Below are 26,284 nucleotides of genomic sequence, written 5' to 3'. Positions count from 1 at the left end.
CTTGGTGACTGTTGGTAGACATGGAGAGGAAATAGCTTTTCTTTAAAATCATTTGTGAGGAATTGGAATAACACATATGGGTTTCAATACATGTATACATTTATAAATCCAAATTATTCTTCTGCATTTTTAGATGTGAGCATTACTAAACTCTGGATAAGACTGACATCACTAGCTTCTTTCAGAAACCATTTTGTGAGAATTCTGAACATCAAACAAACAGATACTGTTCTAAATTCATGTTTAGAAACATCAAATCATACATTCACGTAACTAGCTATGTTCTGAATGAGGTGAATGTGAATAAGAATTTCAAATAAATGGAGAAAAGATTTTCCCACAGAAGATTTGATAGTAAATTTGTAGTTTATGTCAACAATCACAGGCAAAAATGAATGTGGTGAAAGTACTGTAATATAAGGAGGAAGTAAGAGGGCACGCAGAACAATTCAGATGTTAGACTGGTAAACTCTAACAAAATAATGAAGATGCTGGATAATCATTGATCAGTTGTACTTCAGAATAAGAATTTGAAGAAGGGTACGTCGGTTTCTAGATCAATATACAGAAAGAGACATTTTTTCTCATCAATGTTTGACCTGCATAAAGCAGGTAATGTTGATTGAACAAATATGGATAAATGTATTGGTTGTCTGATTCCCATAAAGGAATTGTGCTCATTGTTGTTAAAGTTCATTTAACCAAGTCCAAATGGGTCGGGGTATTCATACACATCATGCACAGTGGCATGCAGACAATACACTTAATGTGCATAATGCACGATCAGGACACTGGGATGATTCATAGAAATGAATCTTACTAATGCCCATACATGTATGAATGGATCAGCTCAGTAGTTACTGAGGGATGTGTACATGAAGAGCTCACATACTACAACAGTCGAATGTTGGAATGCGCACCGTCCACCAATGTGAAAAGAACATTGTTTATGATCTTTCCACTCTGTGTTTGGGTGGGCTTACCTACATAGAAGGGAAATGAGTCAGATCCTAACAGTTCTCACTTTATTTAAACCCAGAGACAAGCATTTAAGGATGGCAGTTGCTTTATTTATATTATGTTGCTACATACAATTTTGTCAGCTATCTCAGCTAATCCTCTGTTATCTCTTTTTCTACCTTCAATTTATGGATGAAGAAAGTCAAACACAAAGCATGAGCATACTCTGCTCATCAATTTATGGTCCAAACAGACCAATCACATCCTCATTTAGTAGTACTAACTTAACAGCATTCCATGTTCCTGATAGTAATCAACAGCTAGCTCAAGTCTAGCTTAAAAATACCATATATATTTGTAAATTGTGTCCATTGTTACTAGACTAGCCCAAAGTACTAGGTTAAAGCTGACAAGTTTGTGAACTATGTCACTAGCCTGGTGCAGCTGCTGGACCCTCAGTTCTAGGTAGCAGCTTTGCGGGGGAGGGCTCCAAATTCTTTAACTTACATCGGAATAACACCTCCTTTTCATTTTCTTTTTCTCCAACATCTGCAGCTATTACTCCGTAGATATGGCAATGAGGATTCATATTTATTTCAATGTCCCCTGGCATGAATTCACAACAGTGGTGGTTTGCATAATATGCAAATAAAGTGATCTGTTCCAGTGTTGTGTTTCCACTGTCCTGGAGTAGGGACAGGTATAGGCTGTACTACCACGAGTGTCTACAAAGTAATAGTTACAGGATGAGTTTGTGCATCCCTTTGTTTTTGTTCATGATTTAAGAGTTCCTCACTCTCATCAGCATAATGCTGCTACTCAGCTGTGTTTTACTGAGCAACAAATCATGATTACTGGTACATCAGGTTCATGTGGATTGTTTGTGCATTGCATAGGGTTGTGGTATGGAGTTTGGACCATACAGAAGTCTTGTACAGCTGAAACTGAAGTTTGTATATCCCCTGGTATATTGTATGAGATGCATAACAGAATAATGTGCAGATGAGGCTGGATGATTTACTCAACAAAGTACTGCTGTAGGTTATTTTAAATGGTAAGACCAAAGGCTCTAAAAGTAAGAATCATACAACACTTGAGTAAAATTAAACATTCTGGGGAGAAGAATGCATTATTTTTACAGGTGAATATGCATCTAAAAGTTTTTTCCTTTCATTTTATTTATTTATTTTTTTTTGGTATATAGATGCTGAATGCAAAAGGATGTCTTAAACATTAAGTTAAACAGATGTATGTAGAAATAAGAGCTATGCATGCTCTCTGCTTAATGACTAACTATGAAAAACACAGCAAACGTCTTAAACAGTTAAGTAGAAAGGCTGCCTACTGGATCTGTGCGATAATTTGCTTAGTGTCATAAATATTTTGCATTTATTCATATATGTATACACTAACTATATCAAAATTGATGACTTGAAGGTAAAAGTGTGCATAATGGATGTATAAAGGAGATTATTTCATTTAAATAAACTATATATTGCAGCTACAGCTGATTCTATGCATTTTCTGCATTTTATACATTCTAGTTTACAGTGAAGAGTGTCCGTGGTGAGGAAAACTATTAATACGGTATATTTGCAAATTTAAGTAAAATTGTTATTTATTTTTAAAGATAGTGATAATTTTGATTTATTCTGCTTTTACCTGGGTCCATGCACCACTGGAACTAGGCTATGCAGTACTGCGCTAATAAATCTTAAGCAACCCAGGTCTTCAGCCTTTTTCCTCTCTCACAGTCCTGCCAAAGAAATCTTTTACATTTGTCTGATATAGGTATCCCCCATTTTCTTCCTCTTGTCTTGTGTCCTTTTATCTCTGTGTAGTAATACTTTATCTCCTTTTAAGATTATTATTTTTTTTTTGCCGTATTACTAGGGTTCAACAAACTGGTATTTATATTCTCACTTCATCCAACTTCTGGAGCAAGTTACATCCACAGTACTTCAGTCTTTGAGTTCCTTCACTTATGGTAAGGGTTTTATATTTTTTATCCAAATTCAACTCATGGTCTATCTACATTAAACCTAACCTTTCTGAATCCATATAAACAATCAGTATTCTGATATGAACTGCAAACCTATGTTTTTTTCTCTCACCCAATGCTTTCACGGGAAGCATGCATTCATCACAAAGAGATGTCCATATTCCTTAACTAACCGGTAAACAACCAAGACGGGTAACAAATAGTTACTCCTTTGTTTTCCATGTTTAGCGAAGTGCAGAGAAGGCAAAAGCATATGATTTTTTTTTCAAAATACGGTACTTCTTGCAATTGTTAATCCAAAGGAGAAAACAGCAGCACATCTACTCCTTCTCTGCAGAGGACAAGTTCCTCTGAAATATCTACATTAAATCAGCATTCAGAAATTTATAAATAACAATAACAGGTTACAGTCAGTGAACCATCACAAGACAGCATGGTGCAAATGATTTGTTGGATTATCTAAAGACAGTATAGTGCAAATAATATCAGGGTAGACAAAAGCAAAGCCTGGTGACAGTAAACTGTTGACTGGGTATATTCTTAGATATTGGTGATCGTGTAATTATAATGAATCGCTAGCAGCGGTCACAAAAAGGTATTCATCAGACATTCACAAACAATTTGGTCATCGGTTGTTTGCCCAACAGATGAATGTACACTTTTAATACACAATATTTTAGTTCTGTATTGATTCAAGTGGTAGGCAATTGAAGGTTAGATATGTGTGCTTTATATACAAGATATATTTTCTGGCTTACCTGATATACTTTTTTTAGAAAACAAACCTACCTGATGAGAATGATAACTGATGGTGTCTGTGCCATTGCGCCAATCAAACTGCAGATGCACATCACACACAAGAAAGTAAGAAAGGCTTCTTGGCAACCAGGGCTTGGACATCTTCCAGGGACAGCTGTGGCATTTTCTAATGGCATGGAACTCAAACACACACAGCCAGTGAGGTTCTGAAAAAACAGAAGCAACATTACAACAGCTTTCCTACATATATAAAAACTTTCCACAGATATTGTGTTACGAATTAAAATATTCAGAAATTATGACTTTTTTTTTGGGGGGGGGGTAATAGCCTTTCTAAAATGGAACTCTGTTTTTACATATGGAAAATAATGATCTGTTTTTACTTCCAGCCAAAATTTCTATAGTTGTGCATCCTTGCCAACACCAACATAGTGTACTTTCTGCTTATGTTTGTTCCCATTCATGTCTGTTTACACAGTGTAAAGTATCACAAGTTGTCTTCTACACAATCGTTTACACTAGTGTTACCAACACATTCAGTATAAAACCATAATTTGTAACCTCTCCCTCCAGTTACTATTAGTCTGGTTACTGTTTCTATTGCAAGAAACTCTGCATTAAAGGATAACATTTATTTAAGTTAGTGCCAATGAAAATGATGCTTTGTATTTCAATACACATAGTAAATTCAGCACCTGACTATTATGCCACTATACATAATAAATTCCAGATATGTTGCTGTTGTTATACTGAAAACATCATATCAACCATTGCAGATTTAAAGTTTTTGTGTAATATACTGCTGATGCAAAGGTACTGCCACTGTTGGAAATCTTTGCGATTTAGGACCTTTATATATACCTTTCCAGTTTCTTTTTTTTATCAAATTTCTTTTTATTGAATATTTGTTCACAAAATATGCAGAAAAAGATAACAATACATATACATGTGGTACAGTTGATGTTACAGTGTGCATACCATAAGCAAGTAATAATAGTTATTTCCCACTTTACTCATTAACATTCAAATTAAGTAGAATTACCATTTGTGTTACTATGAGGATATGGTTATAGTATAAGTTAGTCCAAGAGCTTTTATCATATAGCAGTTCTCTTGTACATTATTTTACAATTTAGAATTACCATTTGTGTTACTACGAGGATATGGTTATATTATAAGTTACTCCAAGAACTTTTATCATATAGCAGTTCTCTTGTACATTATTTTACAGCTGCGGGCAATATTAGAGGTAAAATATCAACCTATATAATGATAACAATCTACTCTACTAAACCTTATATACGTACATACAAATATGTCACCTTAATTACTGGGGTTACTAATCTCAACAAAGTGATGTGTTTACTATCTTTATATAATTAGCATTTAACATGCTGTTTATGACAGAATATCAATTAATGCTTTGCAGTACCTTTGATAGTAGGTTTGGTTATACCTTTCCAGTTTCCCAAGTATAGATCACGAAACAGACAGATGAAATTCAAACCCCATGAATCTTAAAGTTATAGACAGAATGCTGGAAAGTGGCTCAGCAACACTGAGGATCTTTTCATTATGGCCTCTTGAAATTCAGCAGCTGTTCTATGTCACCAGGGATCTACACTAAGCCTACTGATCTACCATTTCAACCTGAATCCTCTGTCACTGAGGTTTTCTATTCTCCATTGTATTCATATCTTTACATTCTCTTCTTTACAGATTCTTGCAATGCTATAGTGCACATATGCAGTCAATTTCTATGTGCATTTGATCTTCAGACGCGGAACCTTCATTTCTCTACTGCTTAACTCTTAAAAGAACTTTGATTAAAAATCCACTGTCCTACACACTTATGTCCTCCTGTTTAACATGTTGCACATCCATATGTTTATACTGTAACCGTCCACTTATTTATTCTCTTTTCTCATTCATTCATTTTCTAGTAACTTCATTACTCTAGTCATGGCCATGGGGGAGTTGAAGTATAACGTAAAAAGCATTCGTATATAAAATACTAGTTAGTCACTCATTTGAGCAACATGTACCTACAGGCAATTTCTGATATCATCAATTCACTCTTTAGTATGTGTTTGGGGTGTGATAAGATACTGGAGACCCTAGTGAAAACTCATGTAAACACAAGAAGACAAAAACTCTGCACAGAGGATAACCAAGTCAACTGAATTTGAGAAACAAGCAATAAAAACACATCCTGCAAAGTGTTGCTCCCTTTTATTTCTTTAATTGCCTATTTCTTCTTGCTGTGCAAGTTTACCAACCTCACTTAGATTTTTGTGGTCACAGCTGGGGTGTGCTTTTTATGCATAATGTGGTTCCATACTGCTGAGTATTAAGAAATCACTTTATGTGGTGGTCTCACAGCATTTCATGTCATCACCGACTTGCAGAACCTGTTTCTCTATGGATATGCTTCCCCTACACTCACTTGCTCGTACACATTCAGTGGGCATATACCTGTTCACAGATCAGGACACGGAGTCCTTGCAGTGGACAGAATCTACAACACTACCCCATCTCCTTTAGAATCTGGCCCTTAGTCATTCAAATTATAAGAAACAACTAATGATAATAAGTATAGTGAGAAAATATGAAAATGTGACTACAAGTTAAAAAAAAAAGAAAGAACAAAATAAAAAAAAACTCCATACTCTACATTACAGTATTAGAGAGACGAATAAAAAGCACAAATGTATCTCTATCTGTGTGTGTGTGTGTGTGTGTGCAAAATGTAAGCATGTTCTGAATCAGTAGCCACTTAATGCTTGAACAAAGATGAAAAATGAATGACAGTGACTGCTAATGAAACAATTCCGTCATGAAGTGAGGAGCTATGTCAACCTAAACCTTCCTTGACAAACAGCAGTCTGTGAAACTGCAGAATGACCCCATTGGACAGCCCCACCAGTGGTGTAGAGAGATAAAGCCCTGACTATGACCCAGGACACCTGTGTTCGATTAACAGCTTGGGCAACTGAAGGAGCAGCAGGGAGGGATAGAGAAATGTCAATCCCAAAAAGAAAGAGATGGTTGTGTTTTCATCCCTTCATGGTGTTCCTGGCGAAAGCTGGGACCATACAGGGAGGGTTTGGTCTAATGATGGATAGGGTGGGAAATTGTCTGAGCTTCCAGGGAGAAGGGATCAAGATGCTGCATGCTCCCATTACATGCTTGCCCCATGAGACACTCATGTAGACAGGCAGTGTGGGGAAATGTGGGTAGGTCTAATCTAGCCCTCACCACCACCACCAGATGTTGGACAGTTCCTCTCCAGGAAGTCCTTAAGATTTAAATTGGCCCCATTTAAAAAAAAAATGACAGACATAGTCCAGGGGTGAATTGGAGTACTGGCAGACCTAATGATGGACACAGAACACTAGGGATGACTTGTCAATAAGAAGCAGTGGAGAAAAGCAACCCCCCCAAAAAATCAAGATGAAAACATGCCAAATGAAGGCAGTAGAATGAGGCAAACAGATTTAATTCAGCACTTTCATCTAAACAATACTAGACTTCTTCAGAATGAAACCTCCTAAACACCAGATGACATGTAAATACTAGAAAAGTCATGACAGTTAATTAGAACATCACATGACCCAATATATTTAAAAAGAAGGTAGATAAATACACAAATATTTAAAAATACTATGGTTAAAAAAAAACACATTTATACAAAATACATTTTTAAAATGATTTTTCCCATTATCATGAAATAGCATCCATCATTTTTAATTGACAGCTGATAGAAATTGAGTCATTTAAACCTAGAAGCACTGTTGTACTGAATCTGTCAGAAAAGTTCATCTGCCTCTAAATGACTTTTCCAGTCATCACCCCTCAGAGACTTTATTACTTTTTCCTAGGTAAAACATTTAAACTGAACAAAATTCTAACAGAGTTCTGCCTATATAAAGCATTTGTTGCATCATGTATCTTAATGTACACATGCTGTTAAATGTATTTCTGATAAGCACATTTAGTTTTTCCAGTGTAGTCTGCACTAAAAGAATCACATTTTGCAATATAAAAAACCCAGAAGTTTGAGAGGAAAAATTGCCTTTAAAATTTACTACAAAATCACATGGCACATAAACTTCATTCCCCTCAAGTATAAGAGGACATTGTGCATAATCTGCATGCTTAAACATTCTGTTAGTTTTTTTTACTTTCGTTCTGGGGGATACACTCCAGTAAATGTTTAATATTTTTCCATTTTTAAAAATGAACGTAATTTTGGTTCCAGTTTCATTTTGTAAACTAGGATCTGGACTTGTTATGGCCTTCCAATTCTTACAAAAAAATTATAAATGAAAAAGGTGACATGAGAGTTACTGAGGAATTTTTATCATACTTAACTTTTGCATTTCTGTCACTATTTCTGGTTAGATTATTCCATACCCTACAGTAATAATTGATTTAAATCTACAACTTATTTAAATCAAAAATTGCAATTCAGTACTTCTTAACAAGTCAAGCGGATGCCCTCATTCTAAAAACATCTTTTTTAAAGTCTCTAACTCCTGTGAGAAAGGTAATTCTCTGGAGGTCATTTATGACACTCTCATCATTTGGCTCATAACTACGCTAGCCTTTTGTTTGTATGGATGGTAACTTTGGCAAACTATGTAAGAATGTGAAAATGTTAGCTTCTGATACATTGTTGACTTAGAGTAGTCCTTTGCAAGATTTTTATAAACAGTCATATCAAGGTAATTAACAAAATCAAAAAACATCAGTATTTAGTCAGAACTAACCCTCACTCCTCATTAAAACATACTAAATTACTACGCAAACTAACTAAACTGTATCTTCACCTACTCCACAAACTCATACGCTGTGGTGACATTCACCCTAATCCAGGGCCCACCACAACACCCTACACAGACTCTAATCAGCCAAACCCCCTATAACTATAGACCGGGTTCCTGTCAGAAAAACGAAGATGCATTATGTCAAATGCATCTTCATCGAACTGTAAATGTCAAAAATGCAAAATGACGAAGCAGCTTTTAAGCAAATTCTTTCCCTGGGAAAGAAGTCGCTTGGCCGTTTCCATCACTTTGCCATTTTTGGCACTGTAGTGCAATTTTCGAAGTTGTTTTATTTAAGTGGGAGGGGGATGTGTGGAGTGAAGCCCCCCACTTAAAATAGTGTTTAGTGTGTTTTTTTTTTTTTTTTTTTTTTTTGGGAACAGCGACTTTTTTCCCCTGGGGAAAAAATTTGTTGTTCTGGCTGTTCACTCTTTTTTGTTTTCGTTCTTTTGTGGTCGATATAACAGCATTCGATTTTTTGATCGTATGCTGTTATAACACAGACCATATAGATCTACCTCTTCTCTCCTCTTCATTAACATAAATGCAAGAAGTATACTGAACAAAATCTTGGACTTTCATGCCCTTCTAGCTGTATATAAACCAGAAATAGCAGTACTAATTGAAACATGGCTTAAATCAGAACACCATAATAATGAGATTACAGCCCCTGGCTATAACATAATACACAGAGATAGAGTAGAGAAAAAGGGAGGTGGCGCAGCAATATTGTTCCAAAATCGTCTCACCATTGAGCAAATTGATTATAACACCCAAGAAATCAAAGATGTTGAACTAATCCTTGCCAAATTAAAACTAAGCTCAAACAAACATATCATTATTGCTGGTGGCTACATTTCACCAGGCAATAACACTACTATAATGGAAAACCTGCTAAACTGGATCTCAAACTCTATGCCACAAGAAACTGTACTATTAGGTGACTTTAATATTGACTGGCTGAATTGCACTATCCCATTCCAACTACCCACATTAACCTCCATAGATTTACCCAAATTATATCCACCCCAACCAGAAGAGACAAAACCTCAAAACGAGACTCCATCTTAGACTAGATTCCGTTATCTGACCCCACTCTAGCATGGCACTCTGGCTGTCTACCTGACAGTCTAAGTGATCATGAACAAACCTACCTAATTCGGAACAGACCCCATTACATATGCCAACCCAAACTCAGAGTAATACGTAACAAAAAGACCTTTAAAACAACTGAGTTCATCAATTCACTACAAAGTTGTAATTGGACACTTCTAAAACTACTATCTCTAGATGATGCCGTACAGTACTTTAACTCCACTTTCCTGCAAATCCTAAACTGTCATGCCCCCCCCCCAGAACTATAAGACTAAAAGCTAACTATGCTCCAAGGCTAACTAAAGATACTAAGACTACAATGAAAGAGAGGGATCAGGCCTGGAGTCAATATCAAAAGAACAAAACCAGTAATCTGAAGCAAACCTACCAAGAACTTCGAAATAAAGCCAAAAAACAAATAAAACTAGACAAAAGTAACTACTACAAAAACATGCAGGAAAAATATGCCAACAACCCTAAGAAATTTTGGGCTACAATAAATGGCATAATCCACCCAGGTAAAGCCACCATCCCAGCCTCAGTACTACCAAACAACCATGACAACATTCCCTCACAATTTAATAAGTTCTTTACCGAAACAGTTCAAACCCTTACCAATGCCCTCAATACCACTAGCAGCCCTATAGCAGGTGCTAGCAAAACCCACGCTACTACTCAAAACAATACCACCAACTTTTTCCTACACCCTGTACCGACTAAAATTATTTCAAAATTCCTTAAGAAACTCAAACCAATCACACTAGCTGCTGACCCCCTACCAGCCAAATTCTTTCCGATAGCAGCAGATGCCATAGCCTATCCCTTGTCCATCCTCATAAACAGGTCACTTGCAGAATTCAAAGTCCTCACCCTGTGGAAAACATCACACATTATTCCACTGCACAGATGGGGTAACTCCTTAGAACTCACCAGCTACCTTCCAATCACAATAATCTCACCTCTATCCAAGATATTAGAGAGAGTTGTACATTCCCAACTACTTCGGTACCTTTTACAAAACAACTTAATCTCCAAAACTCAGCATGGCTTTAGACCATCCCACAGCACCACCACCACAGCATTACTATCATTTACAGATATAGTTAACCACAATAGAAACAAGGGACTATTTGTATCTTCCATTTTCTTGGATGTATCTAAAGCCTTTGACATGGTAGACCATAGCATTCTTCTTCAAACTTTATCTACCCTAAGCCTCAGCCACTCCACTATATCATGGTTTACTAGCTACCTATCTGGTCGACAGCAGGCAGTACTATGGCATGACCAGCTGTCCCCCCTGCTACGAGTATCCATAGGTGTCCCTCAAGGATCCATCCTTGGCCCACTATTGTTCTCACTATTCACCAGTCAAATCAATTCTTCCTCACTCAAAACATCAGTAGTACAATACGCAGATGACACCACCAGTATAAGTGCCACCCACCTTAAAGGAACTCCAAATCCTCACCCAAAACACTTTTACTCTAGCCAAAACATGGTTCACAAACATCAAACTTATTCTTAACCCCAAAAAAGCTAAATTAATTATTTTCGGCCCAGGTCATGCCCCCCCCAACAACACTTTCACCATTCACTCCAAAGATAACATTCAAATCACTCCAACTGCACATATTAAACTGTTAGGTGCAGAAATAGACAATAACCTCAAATTTGACATCCATATAACACAAGCCATTAAGAAAGTTAATTAAAAACTAGGACTTCTCTATAGGAACAAACACTTTATAACTAAACAAACCAAAGTTACTACTGCAAGAACTCATCTCTTATCCATCCTTCTCTATGCCTCTCCCATCCTTACTAATCTCCGCCAGAGTGATCTGAACAAAATGGAATCTTGTTATAACAAAATAGCCAAGTTCGCTACTGAAAACTCATACAAATCCTACCATTGTCTCACCCTTAGCCAACTCAATTGGCTCAAGCTACCTCAACTACTTCTGTTTAATCAACTCACAATAATGCATAATCTCTTCTACCTTCCAGAAAAAAACCCTACACTTCAAAATATAATTAACACCCACATCCCTACCAGAGCCTTACGATCTAGTCCTCAGAACCTAATAAGCATTATCAGACACAAAAATTATGCTGGCAAATCTTCTCAAACAATTGGCTTTGTTCATGCCACTCCCCAGGTTAATTTGCACCAATAGCATGTTCAAGGATTCTACTAAAGGTCCCCTAATTCCTTTCACTGTAAAGCTTAATAATCACTGGTTATTTCTGTAACAAAATATTGAGAGTACTCATAATTTAGAAAGAAAAAAAAATGTTTTTTATTTATTTTAATATAAAATAAATAAATAAATGTTTTTTCTTGTGTGCTTATATCTTATATTCTATATAAACCCTACTAGTAGAATGCTGTATGCTGACTTTACTAAAGGAATTGTTAATCTATATATAACTTACGTTTCTGTGGAACCTATATCTCTGTATGATGTTCTTGTGTAATTTCTTTATGACATGCTATTGGAGCTTTTCTCCCTGGGCCACCGCTGAAAATGGATGTGTCCAGTCGGACTTTCCCAGTTAACAAATGTAAAATAACTAAATTAAAATTAAAATTTTAGAAACACTGTTGCAGAGTTCAAAAATTCAACAAATGTAACCAAATGTTCTTGTCCACCTGTCCATATCAATAACATGTAATGTGAAAAGCACAAATATATCCGCACATGTTGAAACCAGTCAGTTACAAAAACATTCCTTCTTTGTCAGCCATACATCGCCATTTTGGCATAAATTGGGGAGCAGTTTGCCCCAATAGCAACAACAGTTCTCTATTTTAAATACTTGTCCACAAAAAACAAATAGTTGTTTTCAAGTCCAAACTCCAAAAATTCAGCTGACTTTCTAATATCAAGGTGGGTAAAACAGTTGCTCTCCATCAGGGTATCATTAAACCAACTGACTCCACTGGACTGTGGAACACAAGAAAAGAGGTCAGTTATACTAGTAATAACACAAATAATATCCTGATCAAATCTAATTTGGCTAATGGCTTTTAAGAAATACCAGCATTCTTTCAAAATGTAATATTTGTCATCAAAAAATTGCTTTAGCCTGTGACCCATACATGTTGCACAGGCCTCGGTTTTAGATGACCCTGAGGCAAATATGAGCCTCAGTGGTGGATCTACAAGACATTTATGGACATTGGAGATACCAAAGATCCCTGGAACAACAGGATGGTCCACTTGCAAGAATTTAACCTAGATGAAATAGAATTTGACAAAACAGATCATAACGATATATGTCAATGTGCCTATATTCAATATTTACATCAAGTGACACAGACTAGTACCTAGGACTTTCCTTCAACATTTCAGTCATGTTGCCCACATATTCCTGGTATTCCATAAGCACGCCATATCAGGTTTCATTTCATGAATGAGCCTGTTCTGTTCTGTTTTAGGGTAGAGGGTAAACTAGATGTATCTCTGGACAGGTTATAAAAATGTTTGTTTCTTTTTCTGTTTGCCAAATCATGCAGCTCATTCTCAGACAGTTTCAAACAGCATCAAAAGGGAATGGGGGAGGGGGAATTAAATATGCTTTTCTTAGTTAGTAATGAGTGATCACTAAACAAGGCATTACCTTTCTGGCCAGCTAAACACAGTTCCAATTTCTTTTTGCACACAATTTCAGTTCCTTAACTCAGTCTACTTCAGAGAAGGGCATTGGAGAAACAAAAGCAAAGTCTATTTGGAAAAGGTCCTGTACTGTAATAAAAGATTTTAAAGCTGCTTTTTTCAACAACAACTGTCACCTGACTTATAAATGTTGCTTTTGCCTCTTTGTTCTCTGAGTTCTCCTTCCTCTATTGTGGTGTGAGTCCCTTCCTGACTGCTGATTCTTATTCATCCTGACAGTTCTGGTAATTGCTGCTGGCTGCTATCCATTCAGATCTCCTTAATGGGAAATCTTCTAAGAAAACATAATTTGCAGTATCTTGGACATTAATAACAGTTACCTTCACAGTACTCATCAACTTCAATTAAAACCAGTTCAACTATGTTGTCAGCTTGGTTGTCATGGACTACAGTTTTCTTAGAAGGCAGACAGGGATAAACTTGACCCTGCTGGTAATTTTTACTGTCACAATCTGTATTTTCCTCTTTCGTTTTCCTGTTTACAGTAAAGTCACATGTTGCCAACATGCTGAAAAGTAGTCTTGAACTAACGTCTTTTCAAATTCAAACAATAAATTAGCTTTGATTCTTTAGTCAGTGTTTTATGTACTTATTAATCTTTTCCAATTCTACTAAGTTATGCCATATGAGTATGTCTGTAATCTCAAGTCCTGTAGGATCAAACAACTGGACAAGCTTGTAATATAAAGGGAAGTCATTCACAATTCCATCAGAAATATCCATACACTAAGCCCCTTTGGTACATATCAACTCCTAAGACTTTTTTTAAGGACAGTAATGACCATCTGCAATGTTTTGAATTTAGCAACCTTCTTCTCAAACAGCTTTAATTGAAATTCAAAATTTAAATATTTTCTCAAATTGTCTGTGTCAGCACATTCTGCTGATGCTCCAAAAGAAGTTTTTTTATTCAACCAATCATGTAGTATGCCAGTGTTCAAAGGTGCAGAGAGTACCCCGAAACAAGTATAACTGGAAATTAAAGGGTCCATGTCCTAGATTTACATATACACAGGGAAATTAGCAAACTGTAAAAGGAAGAAGCATTGCATACAGACGTATACGTGGATGATGAACAGCTTTTATTTAGTGCCTCATTTAATGGACAGTTGATCCTGTTCTACATATTTCTCCCAAAGGCATATCTGAGGGTTAGGTACTGCCAATGGGCTTGGTTGTTGAAGCCAGATCTTTTTTCAACATTTTGAAAAAGATCATGATCCACTTCTCTTGATGCCACTGAGAAAGGGATTTCCCACTGTTGCATTTCCCCCATTCATGCCATTGTTATAACATACCACTTCCACCTCTATCCTAAGCCTGAGGCACCTCCATATGGGTAATGAAGAACCCTACATATCTTTGGGCTACAAAAACTTTTATAACTGCTTTACCACTTGAAAAGATGTGTTTATTGTAAGCCAATTCCTGAAATGCTTAAACAGATTTTAAAGATACCATGCTAATGGCCAGAGAGAGTGGGAATTCAAAAACTGGCCTTTTAGATTTTGTAAGGCAGAAGTATCCTGAGGTCTCATTGCAAATAACTGCACAAAAAAAAATAAATAAAAAAAAAAAAAAAATCAGCAGCATATTTCCCCAAATCTGGAATCCTGGAATCCTCAGTTCCAACTGCTTTGTGAGAGAATACCTCAACATATTTGCCACCATTTTGATCTTTCATTCCCTTACAATCAGCCAGGAAGTGATCTTCTGAAGTTATTTGATTCTCACTTGAACAGTGATGTGATAAAACCCATAGTAAAAGAGGGCTAACATGAACGTTTTTACAGCTGTTATTCTCTCCATCTGAGCTTCCTTCAAGTGTGCACTCATAACTAGACTTTGTGCTAGATTAATCTTAAGTTAATGTTTATCACAATTGCAGGATTCGGGTGGAAAATACAGTCCCACCTGCTTGTAAAGCCATGCCATACTGCTGGCTGGAAAAAACTCTGTTTTTTGGTATACTGACCCTAAAGCCTGAAAGGCCAGCCAACTCATCAAAGAGTTCTACTGCCCTGGGCATATCCTCTCATGGATTTTGAGTTAGTACTATGCAGTCATCTGGAAACATTAATATTTTTGTTTCTAAGCCATAGGTGCTCCAGCCTTTTAATCTCAAATTCTGCTGGACCATCCTGTTAAGGTGGCCCATGGCTAATAAAGCAAGAGTAGTGAAAGTGGGCAGGCCTGTTTCATAACCATAAACAATCTAATTGTCTGCATTACTAAGAACAGAGGCTTGCAGGGCATCACAGTAAGCCTGGCCTACCACTATGAATTTTAACGGAAAACAATGCATTACACTACCAATCTAAGGTAACCTCATCTAGTATAATTAAATGCTTTTTCAAAGTCCACCAGCCTAGTTGGATACATTTGCACTAGGCACAGATGATTGGACCTAGCCTACCCAGGGATGAATCCTGCCTGGCCGCTAAAACCCACATCACCCAGTTAGCAAGTATTCTACCACATCTTTTGAAATTTATATTCAGCACTGAGATGGGCCTATAATTATTTGTCCATGTCAAGTCCTTGCCCCCTTTGGACAGAAGACATCAATGAAGGATTTACTTGCTTAGAATCCCTGAAGTGCCTCTTTAAAAATAATAGTCCAAGTGAGATAATGCCTCCCCCGACTAACTTATCTGGACCTGGGGCCATACCTCTCAACCGTATATATTTTCATTGAATGCTCAGATTTTTGCATCATATTTTTGGTCCATTTTTCATAAAAATTATGGTTTTCTGGCAAGTCAGTGGCAAATCATTGAGGGTTGCAGTCAGAACATAATGACAGACATTTGAGTTTCAGACTTCATACCCTTCAGAAAATTCATGCTAATGCAAAAGCTGTTATTCTATCAATTTTCTAAGTTTGTAAGAGCAATATTTAAAAAGTGTCCCTATTTTGAGGCCTTTGTCCCCCCATTACTGATGGCTTTGTCCAGATTTCTTGCTCTAAGAGGTTGAGAGGTTAGCCTGGGGCTTTCAGTTTAGGAAGGACCATAGCTGTTGTCTTAATTTCCTCCAATGAAAATTCTCCATCTATGCTCTGTATTTTGTCCTCTTTGAGTTGGGATAGTTTAGCACTCCTTAAGAGTGTATTTTCCCTTGTCTTCCAGTGTTATTCCTACTTCACAATCTCACTGTAAAACTCCTCAAAAAAAAACCTGACAAATTCCCTCTTAATCTCTTCTCTGGTTATCATGATTCCTTAGTTCTAGTTTATGTAATGATTGTTATCACCAACTGTCTACACATCCCTTTGATTCTGAAAGTAAGTCCCTACCCAGGCTTATTACTAAGAGGCCCCGGCATCAGCTCTTTCCTGGTACCGTTGAGCTTGTGCCTGCTTTAAATGACCTCAGATCATGTTCTACTCCTTCTACGTTCACAGTACTGCTCTGTTCATAAAGCTCCTTTTTTGTAAGGCACATTCCACAGACCATTAAACATCTTCTCCATTTCCTTACTTCTGCTATCTAATCTTCCTAAGTGTGTTCATTTCCACAAAGTCTGAATGCCCAGCTTTAGCAACTTCCATCACATTTCCATCAGCATGCTCCCTATTGGTTTCATGTTTGTAAACTCATAAATGGCCACTCATTTCTTATCCCAACAGTCAACTCCTCAAGCATTAAGATTGCTAACAGGATCCTTGCTTCAAAGTCTGTAAACACACTCATTGCCAGTATGGGACATCTTGCAGCAGAAAATATAGTAATGGATGAGGTCAACAACTGGCAGGAAGAAAGACAAATCAGGGGAACCTCTAGCTGTTGAATGTTAAATGCTAAGTTACATAATTAGTAGAACACCATAACAGTAATGCATGTGCTAGTGATGTCTGACATTTTTACTGCTAACATATCTGATTATACTGTGAATGCATCACTTTTATGTGTTATAACAGACATTTTATAATGAAAAGCGAATTGCATTAAATTTGATCACCTGCTATTATAATGTCACTGCTGGAAGTCAATGCCAACTTAAACAAGCAAAATGGGAGGTATTATTTCATAACTGTATGCAAGAAGCTATGTAGTTCTAGTCACAGACTAAATGCTCTGGCACAATGCAATTTATATTAGAAGGAAGTAATCATGCAAAAGGGGGAAGGGCCATGCTCTACAAAGCAGATTAATTATACTTAAAGTATTACATGTAGTACTAGCGCTCTTGTCACCACACAAAAAGAATGCTGTCAGAATTTTTGAAGCCCAACATGGTATAACTATGAAATATCACGAATGAGCGCAAATGTCTGTGAAATGACTATAAAATATAAAAATGCATGCTCTGGTCAACAGAAACAACACAAATAGCACAATTAAGTTTTCCATAAACCTGGAATGTGTAAATGGGCCCATAAGTTCTTTGGTTGCCTTATCAAACTTACAGCCTAGGGCCTACAAGAAGTTTGAGAGCTATTAGCCTGAGTGATTATTTCATAACAGGTGTACAAGTAAAGTCTGTTTCTGAAAGAGATTAGAGAACCACAGACCTTACATTTTTGGGAAAATCTGTTATAAAATCTAGGCAGTATAAACGAGAATGCTTTTACTGTGGCTAAAGCTGTGAACAGTGCACAAGATTCAAATTTGAACAGGGAAGGTTCAGAAGAGACAAGATGAAACCACGGGAAGGAAGAATAATTCCATGGGAAGGAAAGGATGGAGAAGAGGTGAGATGAAACATTTGGAAGGAAGAGATGCAGAAGAGATGAGATGAAACCAAGGAAAGAAAAAAAATGTATGAGAGAAGAGATGAAACCATGGGAAGGAAAGGATGCAATGTTAGATTAGCAGTGACTTAAAGGTCAAACTCAGCAGACTGTTTCTGGAAGTACAGTAGTGTCATATAGAAACTGAAAGCTGCAAACACTGCAGTAGACATAGCTGCTGAGCTAAAAACAATGCCATCTGACCTAAGCAGTAATAAAATGATCAATTTGTATTTATAGGTCAGTAATGAAAAAAAAGACCATCGGTGTTACTAGTTTTAGTTTATACATAATGCATCCCATCCTCCATGACAAGAAAGGTAAGGACAGACTTGTTTTGTTTTGTTCAGCTAAAAAACAAACACTGGAATTCATGACCTTTATGCCAGTCTTTACCCACTTAGCTTGGTAAAACACAACATAATGAAGAAAGTGATAATGAGCAGGCCGAATTCAGCCTCAGCAGCTACATAACCTGTGGTGGGAATGAATCACAAAATCATTGCATTTCCCAGAACTGAAGGACATGAATCACAAAATCTTTGCATTTCCCAGTGGTGAGAATAGATACCATCGTCGAATGAAGAGCTTTTAAACTCACATATTTATAAAAGAAATATATCTTTAACATTGTCAAGGCACTGTAGTGGCTGATGTGTTTTATAATGACATTCAAACATCAACTTTACATCAGACAGAACAGTGTACAATTGCAAATGTGAAATGTCAGTCCAATTAGGCTATGCATTTGAGACAAGGCACTTCCTGAGTTCAGATTTAAAATAACATAAGAGATTCATTGTTTGCTTCTCAGACTAACGAGGCTTTCACATATCCCCTGATCTAACAATCACATGATAAAGCTATGAAATGGCTATATGCTTTTTCGCAAATTGATGGAATTCATGTTTGTGCCTCATCTTGGAGCCAAGATCTAGTCATGTATGCTCCAAGTCATTGAAGGTTTGGTACTAATGCTTACAGTACTGTAACATGAGCTGTTTGTAAACAACTTGCTTTGGCCTTCAAGTGAAATCCTTGCAGCCAAACAGTGCATGTGCCCCTGGTACATCAGGAGAACAATTACATGAAATGTGGGACATTTCTACAGTTAGGGAGATGTTTAGCTAGGATCAGGGAAGGAGGGTGACAATCCTGAGTGCAGGAATTAGGAGCACAATCAGCAACTGCCGATGGGGCAGTATTACAGTACCAGCATTAAAAAATGAATGTCAGTTCTGTATTTGTGGTCTGGGCTGAAGCACTTTATTTGTTGTATCCTAAGTGCAGCAAGCAGTATGCTGTTTGTTACAGATTCAAGCAAGTGGTTTGCTGTGGGTTCAAGCAAAAGAGTCAGGGACAGCAGAACAGGAAACAACACCTGGTGCTACATAAAGTAGCTAATCTGCAGTGGTGCTACATACAATAGCTAATCTGCAGTTAGGGAAAAGTGAGAAATCTGTGGAACAGCTGTCCTTAAACTGGATGACTTGAGCTTTAACAGTGAAAAGAGCAGCAAAATTCAATGTACTCATCGTACAAGTAAGGAGTGGCACTGCCTCTCCTGGCTAAAATATAATCTAATAGAAATTCATACAAGAGAAAAGTAAATTCAGAATGTGACATGTTTGCATTTACTCTGTACTCTGTGCTATATAAAGCAGAAACAGCAAAGCTCTCAATGGAACATCAGCTACGAGTCAAGTTGTGGTTTGAGTGAATAATTCCTTCTGTAGTTTGTCAATTCGATATTTAAGAATTAACTCAAATAAGTAATGTATGTTTTGCTGGATTTTTGCTGTTAGTAATCTAATTCTCTTTTTTCTAATTAGAGTGACCACTATGTTAGTATAAGTATATAATGGGGAGTGTGGGACAAAGACCCCAATTAACACTTGTTCTTTAAAATATGGTAATGTAATCTCAGACTAATCAATGTTGTAATAAATTGTGGGTATACTATCTCCATAGTTTCCCATTTGCCCACTTTGAATACTCATGCTTGTTAAGTTATAAAATGTGGTTTTGTTGTTCTGAGTTTCATGAAAGTCCAATGATTTTTGTTTTTCTTATGGAAGTGTGGTGCTGCAGTATTTTATGTAATTTTAAATGGGGAGAGTAGGTACCTCATTTTTTTCACGGGATGTTTTCACCATAGGGTGGTATTCACAAACACTGAGCTCTTCTGTAAACTGCTAAGCACTTCAACTTGTTGTGCTTATATTTTCCCTAAGTGAATAGAATGCGGCTGCATCTGAATCGTATGTGCATATTTTGCAAAGTATATTTAAGATGCAGATATAGATCATACTCTGTTAAATGAATGAAAATAAAAACTCATGTAATCCCAGTGCGTAGTACTTTCAAAAAGTGCTAAGAATTATGATTATCCCCTCCAAGTGTCATTTTACTGTGCCTTTTTAGCTTATATCATTGCTGACTTTCAAGCATGAAGTATATCTGCTGTGGATCTACTGATCATCAGTAGCAGTTTTTACTTCCTGCTATAGAATTTCTGTGATGAGTATGTTTAAAGTTTTAAGAAGGGTTGGAATTCTGTGTAGTGTTTAATTAGGAAGCCTTTCTAGTACAGTTACTCATGGAAATTTATAATGGCACTGACCTGGGGATGTTCCTTTCTGATATCTTTTTATTCGATGCCAAAACTTACTCCAATGATTGGATCACCAAATATGCCATTGACTGCATACTTGGAAGCAGTGTCCTTAACCCCATGAAATACCACTTCCTTTCAAACAATGCATATTATCACACATGAATAATGAAGAAGACATGGCCTTATCTTCAATATCAAGAAAAAACATATTCTTGCATTGGGCAAAAGAAAAAAAAAGCAAGCTTTGCTAAATGTTGACAAAACAGTAAAATGCCTTAGAATCCCTGTAGAGAATGAGCTGCCTTGGATTTCCATATAACCACTATTGTCAGTTAAGTTCTTAAAGAGTTTTCCATCGGAGATCAGTGCTAGTAAAGTAAATGTCCCCTTTTATACAGTTCTTATCAGTACAACTGCAGAACAGTGTAACCATATGATACATGATGCAGCTGGAAAATGTACAAAGATGTTTCACAAACAGAATCAAGGAGGCTCAAGGCTTGACCTCACTACACTACAGCAACTGTCTTCTTCTTATCATCTTCTTAGACGAGGCCACCCCCAGGTATACAAAGCACTGCTGGACCCCTTACTCTGATTAGAATAGCTCCTGGTGACTTAAACACAAGAGGACTTTCAATATCAATAAAAATTAATTCTAACTGTTATAATGTAGCTGGTGTATTGGTGCTCTGGGCAATCCCTAGACTGCCTCTCTTGCTCAAACGGAGGACGTTGATTGCCAAAAAAAAAAAAAAGTGTCACTCTCCTTTTGTAACTGTATGTAACTGCAGCAAAAAGGATATGCTAGCTCCTTGCTACACTTACAACTAGACATGTTCCTTTAAATAGTTGCAGTATTAGCCACTGGTGCTTTATTAAATGATTCCTCTGTACGTGCATGCAGTTAGCAGCTATTTTTTATTTTTCTGTTTGGCTAACATTAGTTGATCCCAGGTCTTTTCCTTATCCACCAGGTCTACTGGTCTGACCTACAACTCCCCCAGACTAATCACAACTAATGTTTGGGGCTGGTGAGGAGATCAAGGAACCTAAGGCAACCACCCTCCACATGTCTACTAGTACCCTGAGATTAGGACGTGCAATGGATTTCAGTGCTGAACCACCCCCTCTTCTGTTAGGGGGGTAACATAAGTATTATACCCACTCAGCTTCAGGAAGGATCTTGCAGTTGTTGCCCTGGTCTCCATCAGGAAAATTAGACCATATGGCTGAATCGTGAGCACGTGTGCCCCCCCAGGATGAACCTGACTATACTCCCTATCTTCATGGTTAAAAATCACCTGGGCCATAATCAGAGCTTTATCCCAAGATGCTACCACTACAGGTTTGAATGCAAACTCTTTAGAGGTGCTGATCCCACATCCCTGACAGCTTGCACCCCTGGCATCTCCTTCCTTTACCCAGCCCTAACTACAGTACTGTCAACTGTAGCACACATTCATGCTCTTAGCTAAAGCTCAGTCCATTAATCAAACCTTCAAGAAGGAGATGGATGTCTACATGAGAACTCACAAGTTCCAATATTGTCTGCAGATCATCAAACTCCTTGACATTCAATGGGCCTTGTTTGTGCAAAAACACCTTTTAGGTCAGTAGGCCTTGAGATTCTTCAATAACCCATGAACTTATAAGTATCAGATGTATACAGTTTAAAGAAAAAGGAAAGAACAAATTAGTGTAGCATAAAAAATCAGTGTCACTCAAATGTTGGCATTAAGACTGCATCAGTCAAGTTTATAAAACTAGACGTGGTGAAAAGTATTACACTAAAGTAAAATGATTGTACCAAGTGATGTAAGTTAGGTGAATAAAAATGGACATGGTGAAAAGTAGTTAATGAAATTAATGTAAATTTAATGTTATAAGCAACATTGCGAAGTCAGTCAAATTAGACATTTTGGTTTATGCAAATGTTTTTCTAATTTAATGTATTTGCTGTTGAGGATAGATTTTTAGTAGGCTGGCTTTTATGTTCATTGTTGGATTTTTGATAGTTTTTATCAGTCAGTACTGCTTCTGGTGTTGTAGTGACCAGTGCCACCTTACTAAAGAATGCTAATCCTACCCCTGCCCCTAACAATAAATCTGCACATTACATTACTAAAATCACTTTCCCTAACCTTGCCCCTAATCCTACCCCTACACATTACATTACTAAAAGTCCTTTTCCCTAACTCTGCCCCCAACACTACCCCTACACATTACATTACATTACTAAAACCCCTTTCAGTAACCCTGCCCCTAATCCTATCCTTACACATTACATTACTAAAATCCCTTTCCCTAACCCTGCCGCTAATCTTACCCTTACACATTTCAGTACTAAAACCCATTTCCTTAACCCTGCCCCTAATCCTACCCCTACATGTGGCATTACTAAAACCCCCTTCCCCATCCCTGCCCGTAATCCCACCCCTACATGTTGCACTACTAAAACCCCTTTCCCCATCCCTGCCCCTAACACTAACCCTACATATTGCATTATTAAAACCCCTTTCCCTAACCATACCCCTGTTCCGACCTACACATTACATTGCTAAAACCCTTTCCCTAACTATGCCCCTAACACTAACTCTATACATTACATTACTAAAAACCCTTTCCCTAACACTGTCCCTAATCCTACCTCTAAGCATTACATTACTAAAACCCTTTCCCTAACCCTGCCGCTAACATTAATGCTGCATATTACATTACTAAAACCCTTTCCCTAACCCTGCCCCAAACACTAATGCTACACATTACATTACTAAAACCCTTTTCCCTAACCCTGCCCCAAACACTAATGCTACACATTACATTACTAAAACCCCTTTCCCTAACCCTGCCCCTAATCCTACCCCTACACATTTCATTATCAAACAATCATTTCCCTAACCCTGCCCCTAATCTTACCCCTACATATTGCATTACTAAAACCCCTTTCCCTAACCCCATCCCTGTTCCTAACCTACACATTACATTACTAAAACCCCTTACCCTAATGGTACCACTACACAAGACAAAAGGACACAAAGCATACATAGCACTGAACATGCAGAAGAGTAACTCTATCCCCTTACCTAACCCTTACCCTAACCCTAAAACTCTTGAACTCTTGCACATACACACCAACCAGTATAACTTCTTCAATTAAGCATTCATTTTTATACACAATCCTATCTACAAACACCATAACAGATGATCATTCAATCAAATAGACTTTAGATATTTTGGGCTCTCAGTGCTTTTCATCACCTTAGAAAACTTTTCAGTCAAATGAGCTTTAGATATTTCGAGTCATAACCATTTATACAAAGATAGAAAGACAGAAACACATACATATATTATTCAGGTGTACACACTACATACAATAAACATGTGTTTGTATGGGTGTGTGTGTATGCGTAAAATAAAAAAAAAAGAAAAAGAGAAATTTCCAGACTGCACACACACACACACACACACACACACATAGTAGGTGCACACCCCTCCAAAGAAGAGTAACTCTGCCAACCTAAATAAACCCCCTAAAAATAAAACTGAATCTTATTATAATTTGCAGGAGGAATTGCAGAATGGAGACAAGTCACAACTGGTACTGGTAATTATACAGTTACAGATGTTGATCTTGCTGATGATAGTAGTGGGACAGATAGAGCAGGAAGACCCAGGACAGAAGCCAATGTTGTCATGGGGTGATGTAGGGGAGAAAGAGTTTGGTGAAGGAAAAGAGGTACAGGAGGAGAACAATGATTTTAAGGTTACTATATATAAAAGCAGTATGGATTCAAGTGCTGACCAAACAATTAAATTGTATGCAGAATCAGCAGAAAGTAACATGAAAGGAAAAAAAAGGCAAAGAAGGAAACAAAGGCCAACATTAAGGAATGAAAGTGAAAACCAAAGACTGCAGTACTAATAGTTATGATGTCTGGGACGATACCATTTTGCCACTGGGATTCAATGCTTTATATGTTAGGTCATTTCTTCATCTGAATATACAGATTTTTTTGTGATATAACTTTGAAACAGACACCTTAATGGAAAAAATTGTTGCAATGTGAAACAAATGAAATGTTTTCCATGGAATGAGTAGATGTATTCAGGTTAAAAAATACAAGATTGGATAAGAACGTTTATCTAAAGTTTAAAAATTATGGAAATGAAGCAACTGAGTTAATGCATTGTTTGAAAAGTATGTGCGACTGTGTTAAAATGTTACTGAAAGTAAGAGATGACAGGAATGTTTGGAATGGAGGGTTACAATCTGATGCTACTTTGAAAATGGAAACAAATGTTTTGCATCTTCTTAGTGTCATTTATGTAGTGGGGGAAAAAGAAATGTTAATAAATGAAAGACAGAACGTAGGAAGTATTAAAAATGGTGATGTTTTGTTTTAACTTTAAAGAAGAACAAAATAAAATGACAAAGGAAAAGGTAATAAGAAATGTATATAAGAATGTTCCAGAGATGTAAGAATGTTGCAGAGGTGATTACTCCTGATGTACGGTCAGAAAGGAAGTGAACAAAGAACACAGTGCAGACAATATTATACAGATTGGGATACACGAGCTGGGAAATAAATAGGTTTATATTTTTAAGAAAGGAAGAACTATCAGATGAAGAAAGTAAGACAGAAAAATCACAGTATCAGAAAAATTCAACAGGTGAAACGATCAAGATGAGAAAGAAAAAAATTAATCTAAAATTAATCAAAAAGAGAAAAACATGTATAACTTGATTTCATTGAATGTGGATGGTTTTATTACTGATATCACAAGATTATTTTTGCAATGCTGTAGAAATTTCAGTGCTAACAATTTTGTTATAAGATGCAATATTCATTAATGAGAACAATAGGATTCAAAAATCCACAAAAATACTGGAAAAAGAAAGTTTGTGCATCACTCCATATATAAAAAATATTTAGTCCACAGAATATATAAGCATTTTCATATTAAATGCTTTAAAACCTCATCAGATATATTCTACAAATTTTCATTCATTTAAATATGCTTAATTTATCATGTGACATTCCCACATTCATTCTTGAAGTGATACAATACTTATTTATTCAAACTCCAAAAAGAAGATAACAATAGCATTATGAACTACAATACATATATATATATCCTATAATAGTTTGTATTGGTCTATCTGTGTTTTTGCAACAATAGGATTCAAACACAATATTTGCAGATAAACTAAATTTTATGGAATTTAAGACAAGATCTGTTTTCAGGGGCAGAATTCTTATTTAATGAAAAAGTAAAACTATTAGATTATTAACATAAATACAACGGCTATGGTAGTGGATGTTGATGGAAAAGGAAGGTAAGCTGGTTATTAAGAATATAAGCATAAATAGGAATGAAGGAGACAGAGAACAGTTATCTGAGGAACTTGGATCTTTTGAGATGGTAAACATAAGAATTTTAGTTATGGGAGATATTAATTGTAGTTTATATGGGAAAAGATATAAAATTAATCAGGATGAAAATGGTAAAAATGTAGTGGATCACTGTATAACTAAAAAAGGCAAGGGTATAAAGCATGTGACAGGAAAAAAAAACATATTAACGAAGAAGTATTACTAA

General features: G+C 36.6%; 1 protein-coding gene across 1 annotated transcript in view; it reads right to left on the bottom strand.

Annotated features, from left to right (window-relative positions):
- SLCO3A1 (solute carrier organic anion transporter family member 3A1) overlaps positions 1 to 26,284 on the bottom strand; it is a 1,904,841-nt gene that overhangs the window by 86,591 nt on the left and 1,791,966 nt on the right. Inside the window, exon 8 of the mRNA XM_044078369.1 lies at positions 3,752 to 3,927. Coding sequence (XP_043934304.1) covers positions 3,752 to 3,927 — 176 coding nt within the window. The remainder of the gene's footprint in view (positions 1 to 3,751; positions 3,928 to 26,284) is intronic.

The sequence above is a fragment of the Protopterus annectens genome, chromosome 7.part0, assembly GCF_019279795.1.
Source record: "Protopterus annectens isolate FY-2018-M chromosome 7.part0, PAN1.0, whole genome shotgun sequence".
NCBI classification, from domain to species: Eukaryota; Metazoa; Chordata; order Ceratodontiformes; family Protopteridae; genus Protopterus; species Protopterus annectens.
Note: the sequence above shows the minus strand (reverse complement) of the source record. Positions and strands in the feature narration are given on the sequence as shown.